The following is a 21,421-nucleotide window of genomic DNA, read 5'->3' as shown; positions in this document are numbered from 1 at the left end:
TTTAGCTGAAAAGAACTCAAAAGCAAAATTATTATGTGTATTAGTTTAAGAGCTTAAATAACTGTAACAGAAAAGTTATTTTATGGGAACTGCAAAATCAAAGCAAAAATTGTACTAAATTCAGACCTATCCACTACAAGTCTGCATTAACCAAACTGTGATACTACACTCAACAGAATGCCATTTTAACTACATTTCTTTGAAAGTGTTCACTTAGCCATGGAAATCCCCATTAAATTGTTTTTTCCTCAAGAGTATTCCAAAAGTAGTTGGGTGTAGTTCAACCTATCTAGGTCTGAAGCAGCTGGCTTTTGTTTGTAAATAACAACCCAAGATGCATTATTCAACAGCATTTTCAAGGACAAATAGGAATTGGCTTAGCAAGTCTGTGTAACCTTCTTCTTCCCATAGCAATTAGTTAGATCTGCCTATTCCTAACAAGAAGATTGACCAGTGTGCTAGTATAATTAAAACCAGAATGAATAACCATAATATATACATATATTTTCACTAGATAAATTACTGGCTCTTGATTTAAATTTCCTAGTAATGCCCTTCTACTTTAGTATTTTGTTACTCAGTAGTCTGGGTTGTTGTTCTTGTTTGGTTTTTTGTGTTGTTTTTGTTTTTGTTTTTTTAATTTTTATGTTTGTTTTCTAATTTCTCTTGGGAATAAAAGAATCTTTTTCCCATGCCAGTACTTCCATCATGATCAGAAGATCAACAGTAAAAGAAGAAATGAAAATACAAGAGACGAGACTTTCTAATCCTACTTTTAAATGCAACTGCTTACAATTTGTGAATGAAATATTTCTAAAAAATGGTAAATTATTACTTGCATAAGATCTACTTTCCTCTACACTCTTCGAATTTATAGCAGCGATGAGATCTACACCAAGCAATTCCTATTCTCTGTTATTTACTCAAAGTTCTATTTACTCAAAATTCTCAAAGACAGCAAGCAGGTGTTCAGTTCAACCAACACCTCTCTGGAGAGACTCAACATCCTAAAGGATCCACTGTTTCCTCGTCCCACCCCTCGAGACTGCAAAAATTTTATAGCCTGTAAGGATCTCAGTACAGACCTAATCTTGCAGCCCTTGTGCAGACACTGTAAACACTGAAAATGTTGCCTGCTAAAGGACTACATAACTGGGTCCTGGTACTTACAATTAAGCTTGAAAAACTGATGACTACATTTCCCCATGACCCAGACCAGATTTTAGGAGTTTTCTACACCTTCCTGTCTGCTTGCTTTCCACAAGGACCAAAAAAACTTAAAGATCTGCCAGTTAAGTTCTTCTTCCATAAATTAAAAGGGACAAGCACAGTATTATAGTAGAACATGTAATGTGCACTTACCAGACCATTGCAGTTGCTTAAAGCCACTTTAGTTGTACTGTGTTGGTCTTGCAAATATCCTGTGTAATGACAGTGGTCTAAAAAATCATGCTTCCATTGCGGTCCATCTTTCCCCCAGTATTCTACTGTAAAATGTCTGGACACCAAATCTGTGTTGAGAGTCAGGTTTAAATGAAAGTGCTTGCCATAGGCAGAAAGTTTAAAAAATAACTTAGATGCTGCCAGTTCTTGGTCATAAGGGTCTGTGCTCCTCCTCCTTCTTGAGGGTTTAGCATTTTTCACAGTAAAGCTGAGGAAGGCTCCATTTTGATCAACCCTTATTGGGATTGTTAGTTGGTAGTGTTCAAGGTAAGACAGGAATTCCTCTTTGTAATCACAAGGTAAGACAGTCCAGGGAGTGGGCATAGAAGAGAAGAAAATATAACAGGAAACAACAAGTAGTAGTATAAACATAAACCACACTTGGCTAAATCTCATCACCTTTATGAGTAAAAGTCATTTTCAAGTAAACACAAGATGTAGTGTTTTACTGAATAAGATAAAATAATATTTTCTTTCTTTTTAAGTCAAGAAAATGTATTTGGTTTCCTATTAACTTGATGTCACTGAAAAAGCAACAGTTTTTAAATAGGTATCTTTTCCTATTTACCCCAAATGTGTAAGCATTTGGGTCTACATTCTAACCTAAGAAGGACATATTCTTCCCAGTGATATAATTCAAAGAAAAAAGCTATTAGATCCACCTGCAAGAACAGTAGTAATGAAAATAATTACATTATAAAAACATGTAAACAGCTCTTTATTTCATTACAAATCTATAAATGTTAATGGATCAAAGTAACATTAAATCCTTACTTCCTAGTCTGAAAAAATGTTCATTGTTTTATGGCAAGTCTCTAAACTATTATCAAGTACAAGGTTTTACTAGATTGAATTTGAAAGACTTTCCTACAGTTAAAAGTAGACAGAAAGAAATTAAAATAAAAATCTAATCAGATCTGCTGTATTTTAACTTCCACGACAATGAATCATGATAAAACTAAGAGTAGAACCCGTATGATCTCACGAACTAGATAAATGTGGTTAAGAAAATATTACCCAATGCAATGCAAAATAGATGTTCCTTGTCAGATACAGAGGTCGGAACCCTACCTTGAGAACTATATGAAAGCCTGTTTCCACTGTGAAATTCCGATGAAACCATGACTAGACTCAAAATCCATGTCCACGTCTTCCAAAAAAAATCCATAATTTAGAAAAACAGAAAGCTTTTATTTTTTTAATTATTATTGGTTTTGTCCTTGGAGAGCTACCTGTGTGCTATGGAGTTAGCTCCACTCCAGTATCGCACCATAACAGGTATATTTATTTTATAGTACTTCCAAATTAACTACTGGATGTTCCACCTTTTGACAGGTATTCTTTTCCAACAACCTGTACTTTCTTCTATATCTGCAGTCATTTTCTCAATTCAAAATAAGTATTTGTAAGATTCCTTAAGATACCAGTTAAGATGTTAGACTGGATAGTTACTGAACTTGCTCCATTTCTTCTCCTGAAAAACAAAACAAAATGAGTCAAAGCAAGTTCTTTCTACTAAAAGAGATCTATACTGCAAAACACTAAGCCATCATAGTGAGCTAACATAACATTTTGAAATAATATTCAAACATTATCACTTTTACGGCCCACTGTCACAATCTTACAAAAAACATGAACAGCAGATCCATGCAACTTAAGATGCACATATGGACTTTACATTAAATAGGCATAAAAGCTCATAAAACTAAGGTTTCTTGTTGCTCAAATACTGTGTTCAGACTTGTTCCAGCTATAATCAATGCTATGCACTCACTGATTTCAGTGGTGAGTAACTAGACCCAATACACTGGTAGACAAAGGAAGGACCTGGGAAAAAATCCAGAGTACAGTTATCTGATCTTCCTGCAGCATGTATTTTCTTAATACTTGGACCTGGGTTCTGCTTATGCAGACTGAATTCTCATTCACTTAAATAGGAATGCTGCAGATTCTAATACCAAAGGACAAATTTCAGCATCTGAAGCTATTCATCACACACATTCTAATTTTCAAATTTTTTTTGTCAAAAATGTTTTGTATATATCTTAACTACAATTTTATGTAGTAGAACATATTTTTATTTTCATTCTGCATGTCACAAGATTATTTACTCAATTATTTACTCAATTATTTACATTATTTACTCAATGTTACTCTCTTTTCATTTGTAATATTAAAAAGCTGGTCTAGCTGCAGCCAGGGATTAAATGGAAGATCTATGCAGTCTGCTAACCATCCAGTATCATGGGATACCACACCATGTGTTGTGTCAGCTGGTACTAATCAGTCCTCTTAAGCTCTCCCAGCACACCTGTGCATAGAACAAACTCTGGTGAAGCAGACAATGGAGAAACAGAATACCTAACAGGGGAAAACTGTTTAAAAAAAAAATTTCTAAAGCATACATAGTCACATATGCACCAGAAAAATTTGCCTTTCTAAAATTCTGGGAATTATTTGCAACATTCATTAAGATAGGTAATACCCCTGCAGACAGTGGATTATTTGCAAAGGTTAAAGAGCTGTAGCCTGTCATCTATGGAAAAATCAACACCATGCAAATCCTACTTATTAACATCACAGTGAATATTAGGAAACTTCTCAGTCAATTCGAAACGCATCTACTTATTACCACATAAATGAAGTTAATCTATTCATTCCAATACCTACTTTTAAAATCTCTTTCAAGACAGCACATAGAATTCAATCAGGTTTGTAGCAGGAATAAAAGACACTTTGCAAGGTTTCTTTGGGCTTGGTGGTATTTTTTCCTGGGGCGGCATAAGAATTTAGTTATGCCACTCACATGTGGCAAGGTCTCAAAGCATATTAATAAAATCTCTGGTCTGGTCTTCCATGTAAAACCTGTATTTCCTAGCTAATATTTAATCACAATTTTTAGACTTTTACCAGTTTTTAAAAGATATAATCAATCCCATACTCTTCAGCTACATTAGAAATAAGGCACAATATTTAGTGTACTCATCTGAGAACATCCCGTTTCAAATTCCTGACACTGAATCTTGCTTTATCCCTGCCTGCCAATGAGCTGCTTTCTTCTCCTTGCATGGATATAAAAGCACATTTTGACACTTCTTGATAAGCAGCTCAACCTATTTGGTTTACCTCACTCTGCAATCCAGTTTCCAAAAGTCTAGTTACTTCTGCAGTTTTTTTTCTGAACCCTTGCCAATTCATCAGCATCCCTTTTCATGCACAGGCACCAGAACTGGACACTGTAGTCCAGTAACAGCTCATTACTGCCACATTTAGAGGTAACATTGCCCAACAGCTTTTATTTAGCCAAAAAATCATAATGGGGAGCTCATATTCAGCTTGTTAAGCTGATAAGAAGTTATCCCAACATTAAGATCTCCTGAAACTGTAGTACCTTAGGAGCTAGGTAGCTCAGAATACTGAACATGAACTACAGTGCCCGTTATTTAGACATCAATGGCCCACATGGTGATCCTTGGTCAACATTGTCCAATAGTCACCCGTGCCTAGTGCCTTTGCAGGGGTCTGTGTGAAATGGTCAACTCACTCCAAGCTTCACACAAGAACAATCTCCTGTCATGTTAAGCTTACTAGAAGCTTCATCAGAATTTTTAACCTCCTTTCCAAAAGTATTACAGCCATCTTGAACCCTGATACAAGCAGACCTTAATGGTCCAGATTAAGGAGTAGTAATGGACCTAAAGGATAAAAGCACTGTAACTCCAGACATAGTACTTCCAGTATGAACCTAAGATGCTGATGACAAGGCAGGTGCACAGCAGTGCCACTTCTGTGGAGGCACTGATGACAAGAGTGTCAGTCCTCTCAATGGTGACATGAGCTTGCTACCCATTGAAATTCCACTAGGGGATAAAAGGGTACAAACACACACTGGAAGACTTCGAGGCATAAAGTGGATTATGGGGGTCACTAGCCAAACTGCTAGCCGCCGTGTGAGCCTCCACCTAAGCAAAGATACCTTGGGCAACTAATGTGTCCATTAAGGTAGATGAAGTTGTGAGATCGGCAAACTGCCAAGAAACCGCTATCAAAAGCATCACTGCACGGGCCACCTCCCCTGAGTGCTGCCACGGCCCCCACCGGCCCCTGGGTCTCCACACCAGGGGCGCCCACTACAGAACAAAACCGCCACGCTCTGGCGCGGCTTGGAGGCGGCGACAAGGTCTGCCGGTACCAGCCGAGGTGCCGAAATGACACCGCAGCGCCGGCTCAGACAGACAAACCCAGGGTTACGCTTCGGGGCGGAACGGACGGGTCGACGGGAGCGACAAATGCGTCGAGCTCCCAGTAGGGCGGGAAACGGCCCCGGGCGGGGGGAAGTCACCGCACACACCCCTCTGGTCGGGGGGGCCGGCGGAGGGAAGTACAGGCTGCCCCCGCCGCCGCGAGGTGCCCGCCGCCTTCCCGCCCTCCCCGGCCCGGGCGAGCGGCGGGGAGCGCCGCGGTGAGGCGCGGCCAGGGGCGGCCGTCCGCGCCGGCAGGACGAGTGGTTGCTAAGGAAATGGAGAGGGCGGCGGGAGGGGACGGGGCGGGGGGCGGGCATCAATCACACAAATTCAATTACAGGTATCGGGGCTGGCCATGAAAAGCGTTGCAGGGCTTCAAAAGCCGGAGATTAGCCGTGCCCCTGGGAGCTCCCCAGGCGAAAACAGCGACGCGCAGACCGCGCCGGGAAGGGCTCGGTGAAAAGAAACGGGGGCCAGGGGTGGCGGGGAGGGCGACACGTACAAAGGGAAAGAACGGATCCTTCCTCCCCGGGACTTAACGGGAAACAGAGGTGTGATTAACAGAATTGCTGCTGTGCGTACCCCGATGTACGGCGGGGCCGGCCACCCCCCGAACAGCCTCCCCCCGCGACGGCTCCCCGCCGGCCCTGCCGAAGGGGTCAGCTGTCAATGCATTTCGGGAGCGGGGGGTGGGTGGGTAGTAATGCCAAAGAAAAAGCAAACGCTCCCCCCAGCCCCCCCGCAAAAAAAGCGCCAACAACTAGAAAAAATAGATGGCTACACACGCAGTCTAACACGTATACACATGCATATTGCATACACACGTCTGCACTCACAAAAAAGTTTGAAAACCTAGTATTAAAGCAAGTCGGAGGTCACCAGACACACATCCCTCAAAGAAAATTCAAAAGGAAAAAACAACAAAAAAAGCGCCCTCCTCCTTAGAGAGACTGAAGGGAAGAGCCTGGTTGCTGTGGTGGAGTTGATCCTAAAGTTAACTTTCCGCAGCCCATTTCCAGACAGCAGCGCTGAATCTATTTGGATAAAACGCGTGTGACCCAGACACTTGGCGTTTGGCCCAAACTCGTTGCACCGGCAGCCCAAATAAAAACAAGAGTCTGAGTCTCCCTCTCTCTCTCTCCTCTCTGTTCTCTCTTGTACAACAATGAAAGAAAATAGCGAAGACAAAATCCGCACACGCATCGCCAGGGAGCGAGAGCCCACTTACCTCCTCCCACCAAACAAAGTCCCTTTGAACCCCGGGCCGCTGCAGAGACAGACACACACCGATAAATACGACTCCGCAGGGTTAACAGTCTGGCAAATCCCAAGCGGCTCGAAGTAAATCAAAACCAGACGCTTCGATCTTCCTGATGAGCCCGGCGAGAGCCCGACATCCCCGCCAGCATCGGGCTGCGGGACGGCGGCCGCGCCGGCCCTCCGAGCCCCCGCACAAAATATGCACTTGTCTGACCGCAGCAGCGGACAACTCTGGACACGGCACGGCCAGACGCTGGGCTTCTTAAACTTAAAGCGATCCAGAATAGCTGTGGATTGTCGCGGTTTGGGGGCTGCTTTGGTTTTCATCTGTTGTTGGATTTTTTTTTCTCCCCCCCTCTCTGCCAACGACTTAGTATTAAAAGTATGAAAAATCTAGAAAAAAAATTACACTATTCGAGACGCTACTTCATAAATCACTACTCTTTTCGGCTGAAAATCCTCGCACCCCCTTCCCCCATCCTCAAAGGTTTCTGTCTGAAATTACTCCAAATCCACCTCGCCTAATGCAAATAAAACTCCCCCCACTCCCCAAAGCCCTGCACGCACCATTATTCGGGACACAAGAAAAGCAAAAAGTTTCATTGAATAGCGTGAAATCTTCCTTACCGTTTTCATCTTCAATTTCTGATATAAAGTAAGATTCAAACAATAGAGATTGCACAGGACGATCCCCGTATTCCTCTCTGCTTTTCCCCTCTGTGCAAGCAACCATCAGGGTTATATTCTCCAACAGAATAAAGTTCTCTAGCCTTCCTACAAGGGGTTTTTAGAAAACGGGCCGGCTTGGCAGGAGGAAGGATGCCATCAATTCACCCAACCTATCACCCTGCACATTTTGTCTTTCCAACAAAAAGAGGAGGGGGGGAAGGAAGGAAGGAAAAACAAGCTTATATTGGGGTGGGGGTGGGTGCCCTCCTCTTGAGCAGCCTCCTCTGTGCAAAATACCATGTGAATATCATCTGAGTTGGGGGGGAGAAGGGGGGGAGCGAGAGACAGAGAGGAGGGGGGAGAGAGAGGGGGAGAGGGAAGGCAGGCAGAGCAGGAAGGACTCAGGAAAGTTTGGTTGAAGTAGCCCCAGACCTCCTCTCGCTGCCGGCCCCCGGCCAAGCCGAGCGCGGCGGCAGCGGGGAGCCTTGGCAGCCTCGCCCGGGGGACGGCGCGGAGCACGCTGACGTCAGCCTGCAGATGTGCCCCGGGCCGCCGCCGTGCCCGCGCATGCGCGCCGCGTCACGTGGCGGCGGGGGGGGCAGGGGTACAGTCGGGGTAACGAAAAACGGGGGGGGCGGGGAGGCCGCGCGCAGCTCGCGGCGGAGGGGCCGGGGGGGTGAGGGTGACGGTGTAACGTCCCCGGCGCGACCCCCGCGCGGTGCCGCGGGGTGAGGCGGGAGCCGCGCCGGCACGGGGAAGCCCGGTCTGGCCGGAGGGAGTTGCTGGGACGGCCGCGCCGCCGCCGCCGCAGCGCCGGTGTGCTGCACCGCGCTGTGCTGTGCAGGCGGCTGGCGCCGAGCAGGGGCAGCCTTCCCCCCCCGAGCTCCTGCCGCCCCGCTCGCCGCCGGCGGCCCGGCTCCCGCCCCTAACAGGCCTTAATAAAATAAAAAAAATATTAACGTGTGGCTGTTTTCCCGCCGAGGAACGGCGGTGTCTGAGGCCGGGGCAGCGAGCGGCAGCTCGGTGCCCACCGCAGCGGGGCCGGCGCCAACTCGTGCCCGCCCGGCCGCGGATCCCGCCGGGGCCCGGCCCGCGCAGCGCCTTCGCTTCCCTTTGCGGCGGGAACCGGGAGGCGCTGGCCGGGGTCGGGGACCGCGGGGCCGACCGGAGGTGGCGGCCGCGTCCCGGCATCGCCAGCACCGCTGGAAGCGGCAGGAAGGTGGAGATCGCGAAGGGTAGCTGGCGGTCTGCGGGATCGCTTGTGTGCCGTGAGGCTGGCGGTGGCGGGAGCCGGGGGGGAGGATGGAATCCGAGACTTGCTCTCCTACCAGCCAAGTTAATTTCCGATAGCCAAAAAAAGAGAGGGGGGAAAAAATACTCCCTAAATCTGAGTTCTAAGGTTTCAAGCTTCTGCTAACGGTATTTCCCAAATGGTGCGGATGCGCGCTTTCCACCCAAGCCGGAGGTAGTAGGTGTAATTCGTCTGGTCAATCTGTAATAGTTGGCTGGCCTGTGAAATGACTTGCCGGGAAAGGTCCAAGAGCATCAAAAGAACAGGATCAGCCTGCAGAGTCAACAGTCCGCACAGTACTCCTGGTCACTAAGGGCTGCCTGTGTGCACTGTCAGATGGAGAAGTCAGACCGGCGGCTGGTATTCACCGTTTCAAATAAATGCTGCACGCTTATCTTTGAATATGACTGTAGTGAATATGCACTGCTGTAGTGGAATTGAATTCTACATATAAGTGTGTGAAATTTCTTTTAACAGTAGTTCTAGCAAAATAAGCACAACCCCGTAAGAAAGGTAGTCGCGCTTGTCATCATTCATACCGAAACTTCACACCAAATAAAATAAACACTTATTTGTGAGATCCTTTTGCAGTCTTTGGGCAAAACAATGTCACAATGCATCGAGGAGCAGCTGAATACCTCATCGCACTGAAAACTGGAGCTGTGAAACGAGTGCTCCGCAGGAATACGGGCATGCAGGGAGAGAAACGCTTCTCTCCGGACACCCACCGCCAACCTGCTCCCCACGGGGCAACTGCTCGTACCGCGGGCGCCATCCTGCGTCGGCGAGCGGGGCGGGAGCGCCCGGGACGGGCAGGACTGTTGCTGCCCGGGCACCGCGGGGAGCGCCGGCCACCCGCCCTCTTCATCGCACACCTGCGTGGGTAACTGCCGCCTGGGTGGCTGTGTCTGAGGATGTCTGCTTGATTAAAACGGCCGTTTCTACTGCTGAGATGAGTATTTTTCGTAATATTCCAAAGTGCTTACTTGTGCGGCGAATTAACGTGTAGGATGGGCACATGGATAAACCAGGCTCACTAGGCAAGCTCTGTGGCAGATGCAGCCAGGTGTACCTTAAGCACGTCATCTGTCTGCATGGACAGGCATTGTGGCAGGTTCTGCAAACTCAGTGGTATACATGGAGGACTGGGAGAGCCTATCATTTTTGAAGGACAGGTTGTGAAGAGAGTTTTTTCCCCATTCTGCATTGGGACCAAAAATAACCTTTTGAACAGACAGACACTTATCACAGCCAATTGCCTCATGCTTAGGGTATCCTCACGGGATCTGGGAGACCTGCCTTCAAATCAGACCCAGGCCAAATCAGACTCAGGAATGCTCACATTGCTGTCTGAAGGCTGGGCTGGGGACTATTCTGGTGTGGAAGACTGGCCTCTCCATGGCTGGGGCTGCTCCGCTGTGTACAACTTATTAAATACTCATCAAGCTAAAAAGAAAGACAGCTTATCACTGTCTGGTTAGGGCCCTCACGTGGGTTCAACTCCCTGATCTAAATCAAGCAAAGCAAAGATATAGGCACTCTGCAAAACCCAGCTGCTTGCTAAGACCAACAAGTTGTTCATTCCCTGTCCCAGACAACTACATTTTTTGCCTACACCCACTGCTGGAACTGAGAAAATGTTTCCAATAGCAGTTTTGTCAGAACTGGTATATTACCAGGAAAAACTTTGGCTCCAGTGAAAAAATTCCTGACCATTTGTGATTAGAATTTTTGACAGAATTCCCAATACAGTTTGACTTACCTGTTTGGCTTTATTGCATAAAACCATTTTTCAGAGTGAACCTCATTCAGATAAAAATAGTGAGCTTATTTGATGGTTTTTGTTTTTTTGTTTCATCAACCCAAATAATATCTATATACAATTTTTGTGATCCGCAAGTTTTTAGAAAATAAATTTGCATGGAAAGTAGGATGCAGATTCTTAGCATAAAGTTTTCTTCGCTGCAAGTAGAAGTCTTTATAACAGGGACAGGAATTCTACTGTGAATTCTGATAATATGTATAAATAATTTGGGCAGCCGTGTCTCACAAACTCTGGGCAGGATTACACATTTATTGACCACAGAGTGTATGACTCTGTGTCTTAACCAATTTTAGTCTTTGCTGATCGTGGCTAAAGCACTCTCCACTTCAGGCCTTTTAAACCTCTAGTATGTCAGTCAACAACTGCTAAGATTGGCAAGCACACATTTTTGTTTGAGTAAATAATTATATTAAACTTCAATTTAACATTGCTTGGTATATTCAGAGGTATTTGGAGTTGATTCTAGGGTCTTGCTTGTAACTGAAATGAAAATAAGAGAAAACTTTGGTGACCAGTGTATTTCTGTAAGATGAGATTCTTGTTACCTGTACATTTGGATGGACACACTTGAAAGTACCGGTTTTTTTATCCAGGATATATTTTTCCCTGATCTGCGAAGACCTGAGGACAATAACCTGGCATATTTAGAAATATCCCAGCAGTGTTTGGGGAGAGAATAATAGTTTTAAAAAATAAATCTAAAATGATGCTATAAATTGGATGAATATACTTGCTAAAGTACTGCATTTTAACACATAGTTGAAAAAAAATACATTATAACCTTGCACTTACACATGCTCTATCTGTACTTATAGGGAGAAAAGTTCTTGTTGTGCATAAACGCTTAATTTTTGGTTCCCTGAACTAAAATGTTCTAGGGGGTGCTTGAAGGTAATGGTGCATTGAGATCCAGTATCTTTCACTGATGTTTCCTTGTAAATAATCTGAATTCAGATTGCTTACAAATCTTATCTACCTTTGCAGGAAGAGGTCTAAAAACTTCTCTAGAAATGACCCTGGGCCATGTGTTCAGCCTAATAACCAAGCACTTGCCATCAGAGGTAGAAGCTATGATGCATTGTATTTCAGGGGAGAATGCATGCCAAAATGTACTTTCAATTAGAAAATGTACCCCTTTTAAATTGAGCTGTCTTTGATGACCCTCTAAAAAAAAATTCACAGCAATGCATTTGGCTTCAACTATGGCTTCGAGGCTACTTCTGCCCAGCAGTACTGGTATTGCCAAGAACGTCTTGATTTAAATATGAAGAGTCTTACCAAAGGCAGGATGGCAGACCATCCTTTTCCAGGGTGCTCCCTGCAAGCAGCTGCATGTGTTATGCTGATGCTGGGCTTATTGTCACCCAAGCCTCCTTGTTTCTGCAAGATCTTGTGAAGCTGGCCGACCTAATTATTTTAGTATAAGATTTGGAAATAAAACTGGAAAATTTCATGTAAGCTTGACATCTTCCAGCCTGTCCTGGGCGGTTTCCTTCCTGGTGGAAGGAACACAGATGATGCAGGGCAAAAAGAAGATATCAGAGAATACTAATATGGTGAGGGTAGCACTCAGAGCTTCCTCAAAATGTGGGAGGGGTGGACAGTGGGAGAGGTAAGATTAAATATCTCTCTAGTAAACCTGAGATGAAGAATCTGGGACTACTCAGACTGATTAGGGAATTCCTATAGCAGAATGGATGTTGTTCTTAAATCTCTCAGGCAAATAAGATAGAACTGATCCTATCTTCATTAGGATTAAAGCAGAAAGTATAGAAAAAACAATACAGTTCCACGCAAGAACCAGAATAGTAGTAAGCAGAAAAGGTAGTAGAGGTAGAGAGAGTTGTTTTGTTTCAAAGACAGAGTATTTTTTCCTGCTTCATCTATTGCCAACTTCCCAAGTGAAGGGATAGATCCCATAAAGAAGATTAAGTCAGGAGGCATAACGAGTTGTTTAAAGGTAGCATTTTCCAGCTATATGTATTGTAGTTTTTCTGCATATTCTTGTTTAGCTATTTTCCTGTTTCCAGAGAAAGTTGTTCATAAGATCTGAACAGTCTGTAAGACTTACGGAGAACAAAGCTGTGACAAATTGTACAATATGTGGAAAATGCATATGGAAAATCTCTATAGAAAAACCTGGCAAATGGTATTCCTCAAATATTAGTGTACACAGAAACGTATAAAAGTTATGCAGAAAATCTTAGCAAATACATAAGAATTCTGTTATTTTTATTTTAGAATGAAAAATCTGGAATTAACTAACAAGACTTGGCTATTACCATGCAGAATACTGCAGCATTTTGCAGTCTGGCACTCAGATCTAAGAATGACACTCCCTGTACAGAATTAGGCACCTCAGTCTCAGGTGCCTTAGTGACTTGTTTAGTTTCTGAATTGAAGGAGAATTATGGTGATCACACTAATGAGCACCACAGACTGCTCATTTAGCATCTGCTGAATTATGTGGTCATTCCCATTTTCTTGATATGCTTTATATAAAAGCATGAACACATACACTAATGTCAGAGATTGTAAAATTGGATCATGAAATGAGCACAGATTTATTTTGAATGGAAAGAATTGGACTTTCCATATTCCTGGACTCTATAGCTGGAAAAGATTTATTAAAGACTCTAAAGCACCCGGTGCATACTGCTTTGGACACAGATTACAATTTTGTTTAATTTAGATGCTTTTCTGGCATTCTTTCTACAACAGTATCTTGCAACAGTTTATAAATAGAACTATCTTTTATAAAAGCCATTAGGCCAATGGTTTGATGAAGAACTGAAAAAAAAAATTACAATGTTCACCTTTGCCCTTTTAACTTCTGGGTGTCCCTCCAAAGTGCGAAGACTTACTGTGAATGCAGCAAGGTGGTATGTGAATGTGGTTAGTAAATACATTTCTTCCCTCTTATCTCACAAGTAACTTCATGGTTCATTTTCTTACAGGATTATCACAGCACTAGCAGCTCCTTGTTTGGGAAAGATGGTGTTCTGCTTTGAAGGGGTTTATTAAAGCCTCTTTTAAAAAGTCAAGCATTTTCCTTTCCCAAATTATTTAGGATTGGCTGATTTGGCATGAAGATGGTTTGTGTAGAAGGGTCTGACCCTCATGCATGTCTCTAACCTGGAACTGGTTAGACACTGGAGACTAGAGAGTGGAAAGGGCAACTGCCATTTATGGTTTCTTTGCCCAGTTAACCCTAGTTATCCCCTTGTAGCCACTCTTGGAAAAAACTCCAGGGCCAGATGAATCTTTAGGTATGATCCAGCAGCTGTTTTTATGTTAAGAGCAGTCTCCAGCTTCTTCAGTACAAATTGTAGTGGCTTAACTGAAAAGGATTTCCAACTTCCCACTAATTTCCACTGTAATCCACTGCTGTATTTCACGCCGGAGCAGCTCAGGAGCATCTATATATTGTATTTAGCTGCTCTGCTGTGAAAGTAGTCATCTCCCATGAGAGAACAGTAATAAAAAGAAGTCCCAAAAAAAGAACAGTTACTGTTCCCCTAGTAATGACTGCAGCTATTTGTCAAATGAACCTCTCAAAGCTCTCTGCCACTTATACAATGCCTGGGAGCAAGAGCAAATGGTTGAGATGGTTGAAATTTGTATAACCCTTTCAAGGGACTTAGTCCTATGAATCTTCTGTTACTACAATAAATATTCTTTAAATACATTCAGTCTGGAATATTTTTTTTGTTTATTATTTGTTAAAAGGGTACTGCTGTAGTCTGAAGATAAAACTAAAATAAAGGACTTTGAATAAAAGATCAAAGGTCACAAGTTTTTCAGCATCAAAAATGTCTTCTTTACATTTTGCTGAAAACTCAGCTGTGCATAAAAATCACAGGAAACTTTTTGTTTCCAAGGAGTCTAAAGATTACATTTCTTAGTTACAAGCCTATATTCTGGGCACAATCTGTGAATTGAAATATGAACTGGGTTTAGTGTACTCCTGTTCCTGCAATAGCCATTAAGTAATTATTTGCATCAATATGCAAGTTATACTGGAAAAGGATGAGATTCATCTTTTCTCAAGAACTTTCAGGTTCCTTAATATTATGGTTCAACAGACTTGTACAGTACATGCTATCAGTTTTGTGTTCTAACATGAAATAACCATAAAACCATCCAGGGATATGAAGACGACAACGCGTGGCGGTTCACAGATGGTTGAGGGCAAAGAAGGAGGGAAAAGCAACTGGTTCCTGTGTTTATACTTACATGATGAGCCAAGATCAAAAGAGGTCAAAATGTGGTCATCGATGGAAACTCTGATACAGTTCAAGCTGCTTCTAGCAGCAACCTTCTGAGCTCCTGAAAGACTAACTTCTCCTAACTTCAGTTTGTTTTTTTTTTTTTTAAACAAAACAAAACAAAACAAGCAAAACACTCTCTGTATTCTCACCATGCCTGAAACTCAATTAGTGGTGATAATTTCTATCTAACAATTTTGTAAACTTTGTAATTAATAGTACACCAAGAGACTTGTCAGCCAAAATAAAAGTACTCAAAGCAAATGGAGCAATAGCTGAAGAAATCTACAGGCTTGCAGAAAATGCTGGACATTTATTTTTAGCTCATTGCATCCACAATTGAAACCGTCTATAAATCTACACAATTTCATCCACAGATTAAGTTAGCTGGCAATAAATAGGGTAAGCTCCCACATGAATTACTGCATGAACAGTTTTGTGCCTAGATTTGATGATAAACATAACACAACTCTTTCAGTACTGCCAGTAATTTGACTAACAGTAAGTACCTACAGCCATCTTAATTTACTAGTGTGTTTACAAGGGCAATCAGGTACATACATAAGGAGTACAAACACAGATGTAAATATCCCAACTGCAAGTATATAACTACAGTGATTCTCTTCTGGTGTCTGTAAAAGGACATAAAGCTTTGCCAGTTTTCTAGGCCAGTTAATGCTCATCCTGAGTAATGCAAGAGTTGAAAGGTTAGTTTTGCATTTTGCCAGGTATGATTGTTATTTGCTAATAGATCAAATGGGACTACAAAGAACCTAGGTGCAATTAGCCATCAATTACTTCATAATTTAAGGATTTGCATAAATCAAATAGTTTAAATTTGTACAACATCACACCTTCAGTTCAGCTAGCACAAACTTTAAATCAGGTCAAAATACATTTTAGTAATTACAAAAATGAGGTATTTAATGCTACTTCCACCACTGGAAGACTACTTATTCCCTTAGCCCAAGCTCATACTTCTTTTAAAGTATCGATAGTTTTTGCATCACCTGCGAGTATACCCTGTCACTCCTGTTTGGAGTCTAGACACAGAGCATTTTTATTTCTCATTCCTGAATAGCTGTCCCTGGGCTATTCTCTTTCTCCATCCCCAAATACAATGTCTGACTTTCAGAGGTGAGAAGTAGAGTTGGGATTCTCTCTGAATGGGCTTGGGGGAGGGTGCAGGGGTAACCTTTGCTCCTGTTCTGCCCCAGATTCTCAGCTTTGCACATGAATGGATACTCTTCTATTGGGGTCTTTCTTTTGGAGGATGAAACAAATTAAGTGAGAAAGAATACCAGGGAATTCACTTTGTGCACTATATCTGCTAAGTTTTTTTTCTGAGACTCCATGGAAAAAAAGAAATTTAGAAGCTTGAAATGGCTGAGGCAAAAGTTTCAGAATAGGCAGGGCAGGCCAGCATTCCTTGTGGACTGCTCTACAAAAAAACTACACACAAATCTCTTACCAGCTGCATGGTCTCCTACCAAAGATGGAGTGTAAATGCACTACTATAATTCTTCTGAAGTCCAATGGTAGTTTTGAAGATAAAAATTTTGTGCTTTTTTGTTTAATCACTGCACTCTAAGGACAGAGACAAAGTGTGGTTTTAATTTTTTTTTGTTCAATAATTTGGGTAACTTAAAGAAATATGATGTGCAGAAAGGGATTTTTTCATCTTGATAGCAGAACACTGGCTGACAAAAAACACACACTCTCTATAAAGTATAATTAGATATTATGACTGTTTTTCTCAAAAAAACCCTCATCATGCTTATGCTGTTAAACATGATATATGTCCTTGTACATGTGGCTGGGTGGACATGTTGCTACTAAAGTGTCTTCTGCTCCTTACTAATACTTAGGCCTTAAACCATTTCAGAAGTTCTTCTAGTTGTCTCACGTATGTGTTTTACGGGGAATACAGGAAGGAACCTTGTAACACTCAATATGAAAAAAGCTGTAGAAAAAGGCGATTATCACTACATTTTGTGTTTTCTGGGTTATGAAACACTTAAGTATGTAACATACACTCACTGATTCTTACAGCATTTTCAGGTGAGCCAATGGCACTGCGATCAACAATAATGAATCTTGTGATTTGTTCATTGACAATAAACTACCATCAGCAGCGGGATCAACAGTCTGTCAGGACTATCCTAATTCCATCTCTCTCCCTAATGCTGTTCAGGGAGCAAATGAATTCTCCCGCTGACCTCTGTGATGCATTAAGAATACTAATGGTAAGTATGTGCAATACTAGTGGTAATTGTGTGCAATCCAGTCTTCATTGTCTCTTAGCTTAGTAAACAACTTTTCACAAATGAAAAACAGTTTACTGTATATTAGTTGGCAAGGTCACACAGCCTTAGTGGCTTTAATGCATATTAAAAAAATTAAAGGATTTTATTCAGGTCTATTTATGTAGATTTAAATATAAATTGGTTTCATATAACAACATGTATGTATAAATGTAAAAAGTGTATATGCTGGTATTGGGTGAAGGAAGGGCTACTATTTAAAATACTTCTTTATAATTTCCATAAAATAATGCTTTGCTATGGAAAGAGAAAGAAAAAATAAAGAACTAATCTTGTCTTATGGTTAGAGTATTGTGTTTAAACTCAGATTCCTAGCTTTTCTCATCTTTCTTTTTGAATAAACATTTTCTGAAACATTCAAATGATTTTATAACAATGAATTTATAAGCACTATGGATTTACAATTAAGAAGTTCTTATAGCTGAGTAGGGTAAAGGGCTCTCCTGTTGCTGATTATATTGTTTAGATTCAGCTTTTCAAACAGGTGTACAGGCCCTTGTAGCAAGTAGTTCTGCTTTTGGGGCTGAATAAAAGAAGTTTAGATTATGCAAATGCCTTTTTTTAAAACACAGTCAAATTTAACTTGGACTAATTAGCTGTATAGTTAGAAGGTAATTTTCATTATTAACAAATATTGCTTTTTACTCTTTGGGGAAAAAATTAGATCAATTAAAAGGAATTATCCTTTGAAAATACAGTTTATTTTGGATATACTTCTTACCCATCCTCTTGTTATTTTACTAAAATAAACTTTTTTTTTTTTTTTTTCATATTACTAGTAACAAGATCAGAATCTCTCTAAAAATATTACAGCTCTGTCAGAGTAAGTAATTTGTATTTCCCAACTTCACTTTTGGTCATCAGACAATCATCCCACATCAGGCAGCATAATACTTTAAAACCCTGAGCTGTAGAGTTGTAGACTGGCCAGCTGGAAGCAAAATAGGTTTCCCCTTACCCATTGCCAATGTGCTGGACTCAACCAATTCCCTGAAGAAAAATGACTATATACTTGGCACACAGCAGCTACTAAATTTAAATTCCTCTCGCTCCTATATACTAAGCTTTCTATCTGGTTCAACACTGAACTCCTATGATTTGGCCAGCTTAGATTCAGAATGGGATCTTAGCCATCAATAATTTTACTGAAAATGACGCTTTGCTTTCATTTCAATCGTAGTACTAAAAAGAAGGTCCAGTGAGATGGAAAAAGTGGCAGGTACAGCCAACCTAACATGCCACCGAAAGTAATTTTGGCGCTATTACCTGTGCCAGTCCACATCCGATTGCACTGCTTCATTTCTCACATGAATTACTGTCATCTGTAGCAACATGCATGTTTAACCAGCAAATCTGAACTGAATAAAGATTTTCTAGAAAGGAATAGAAGATGAAAATAGTCTGAATAGTCACTTGCCATTAACAGAAACAAATTTTATCTAGGGTTCTCAACTGTTCCTGCATGAGATTCATCCAACATCATATGGAAGAATCTTTGTATTCCTCTCTTGTGATTGTTTAAAAGAAGTGCCACTAAAATGAACAAACTTGGCTGTGTGGCTTGGTAGACATTTATTTAACCCACATGTTTATGAGTTCTCTGATGTCCCGTTATTCAAGAAAAAACTTTATTGCAGAATTAGTATCTTTGTCTCAAATTAGTTTAAGTTATAAACTACCCATGTGTGTTGTAAGCTTGATGGATACTAGACAGGAGATGAACAAATATCAACAACATGGCTTAAGAAATTAATACTAAAATACCACTATTATAGAAGCAAAAGCATGATTCTCTGATTTTGTAAACAATGAGCTCAAGGTAATTTTGTTTAGTTTCACTGAAAGTAGGATTGGCTGCTTTAGTTTTACTAGTTTAATTTTGACACGTAGGACTCTACAACTCTCTCCAGATGCCATTATTCCTACAAACTCTTTTTATGTGGAGACAAGATGGAATAACCCATTAAAACTTCTTATAGATACCCTTAGTATGCATGCTAACATTGAGATGAACGTATACTAACTTGACAGAAAAAGAAAATCATGTTCACATGTTCAGAATCCTTGTGCATGTTCCTGAAATTAAGTAGAAACTAAAGAAAGATTTTTACATTTTACTTTTAGACCAAGAACTTAGGGATTTTTTTCTGTGTGATGTTCATATTCTAATGTCTACTCCCTATTAAGTCTAAATATAATGAGAGTCAATATTACTCACAATTTTTCTTGAATAAAGTAATAGTTCAGCAGGAAAGAGTCTTTATCCAAGCCAAATGATTTTGAGGTTGTAGTGCTTCCACTGCTGTTTCATTCCTCTTCAATATATCATTTGTGTTTGGGACCATAAAGACTCCTCAAATTTCAGTTTAACCAGCTATGACCAAATCTTTAAGCTTATATCAACCTGTGACTAGTCTCCCACAACGGGTCGCAGTTTTCATTTCCTTGCTTTGGGTTTAAGAGTTCAAGAATAGTGATGGTGAAGTTGAGAAGGAAGTAGTTTCTTGAACTAAAAAAAATACTGCATCTTCCCATTTAACAGTGAGACAAAATGCAATCTTCTGTTAAACTGTACATCCAGAGCACTTAACTGGCATGTGAGAGACCCAGTTTCATGACCCTGCCTCAAATAAGTCAGTATTATTTAGAGTAACTGGAACTGATCTAACATCAAACCAGGGTGAGATCTTTGCTTGACTGGTGAATTTGTTTGTTGTCCTGGCATTCAAGTAACAAAATCAAGGTTCTCTGCTTTACTTGCCCTAAGGTTTTATTTATCCTTCCTAGGGGCCCTTAATAATAGAGGGAGGGGTGGTTCTTCCTCTTTCTTTTTTTTTTTTTTTTTTCTTTTTTTAATATTTGTAGAGCTGACAAACCTTTCCGTAAAAAGACTACAACAACCAATAGTATATGGCCTGGATTTTATCTTAATAAAATTGGGAGGGAAAACAACATCCTTATAGGTTCCACCTACAGTAGAGTATATCTTACAAAGAGAGAAAAAGAAATCAATGAACTGGCACACCTCACACTGAAATATTTCCAACTATTCCATCACTACATTTGTAGAAACTTGTTCTAAATTCAACTTTTTGAAAAGTTGCTCTTTTCCACAGTTTCCTTACTTTTGAGAAAGCTGAAGAGAGGGAGTACAATTTGGACTACACTCCTGTAAATTGATCTGCCAGGACTGAAGAATGCAAGCAAAGTACAAAACCATTGTGAAGAAAAGATGCTCCCTTTCAAACTCTTAACTGGTAATAGTTTGTTTTGGTTTGGTTTTTAATAAGTTAGAATAGATAACAGTAATAAATAAACAGCAAATAGAAATGTAGTAACTAGCATGTGCTTGATCTTTGATCCACAGTTTTCCTGATATTGAAGTGTAATGGAAGCTCTAGATATTCAACATGCTTTAAAATCTGGTGACTTAGGCTAGAGACTAATTATACAGCTAAGTGCACAGCACCAATTTAAAAATGCTGCTTGTCAACCTCTTCCAACAAAAAGTCATTTAATTTTGCAACTGCGATTCCTTTTCCTACCTTCTCAGCTTTGTTTTTAGCAGAATTTGCCCCGTAGCAAAATCTATTGTTGAGAAAATTATGTCTTTTTCTGATGGAAATAAATTCTTATGTTCTGGGGACAAAGGACTGGAAGGCCCAGTAAAAGATATGACCTGAATCCCTATGGCCTCTTTGCCTGATCTGCTTTTAAAATACTTTCACTATCAGTGGCTTGGCATCAAGCAGTAAGCTCGGAGGAAGGAAAACATAACAGTGTCTGAGACCATCTAGAGGAGAGGTCCACAGCTTTCTTCTGTGAGAATAATTTTTGTAGTGTTTTAGCATTTTCCAGCTGGACCTGACATACAGGTTCACTCACAACACTCTCAGATTTCCTCCATAGGGTCTAGAATGCTGTCGCTGTGCGGGTACATGATTACCAGGGTCAGTTGTCTCTCATCTTTTCTCCATGTTGACAGAAGAACCCAAGGCAGATTTTCTGTGTAATACTAAATATCTTATGGTTTATCCATTTCACGTGCTAAACTTCTGACAAGTGTTCCACTGAAGGTGGGAGAGGGCCAGCCGAAT

At 41.2% G+C, this 21,421-nt stretch overlaps 1 protein-coding gene across 5 annotated transcripts in view; it reads right to left on the bottom strand.

The window, feature by feature from the left end:
- ADAMTS6 (ADAM metallopeptidase with thrombospondin type 1 motif 6) overlaps positions 1-8,087 on the bottom strand; it is a 153,114-nt gene extending 145,027 nt beyond the window's left edge. For 2 of the 5 annotated variants that reach the window (XM_065047462.1, XM_065047463.1), the window contains exon 1: positions 1,363-1,975. In XM_065047462.1, coding sequence (XP_064903534.1) covers positions 1,363-1,839 — 477 coding nt within the window. In that variant the 5' untranslated portion in view covers positions 1,840-1,975. Of the gene's footprint in view, positions 1-1,362; positions 1,976-2,514; positions 2,918-7,574 lie in introns of those variants that run through there. The other 3 variants (XM_065047464.1, XM_065047465.1, XM_065047466.1) reach the window with 3 other exon arrangements.
- Positions 8,088-21,421: the final 13,334 nt, after the last annotated feature.

Source organism: Columba livia, chromosome Z (assembly GCF_036013475.1).
Source record: "Columba livia isolate bColLiv1 breed racing homer chromosome Z, bColLiv1.pat.W.v2, whole genome shotgun sequence".
Taxonomy (NCBI): Eukaryota; Metazoa; Chordata; class Aves; order Columbiformes; family Columbidae; genus Columba; species Columba livia.
This window is presented reverse-complemented; position numbering and strand designations above follow the sequence as displayed.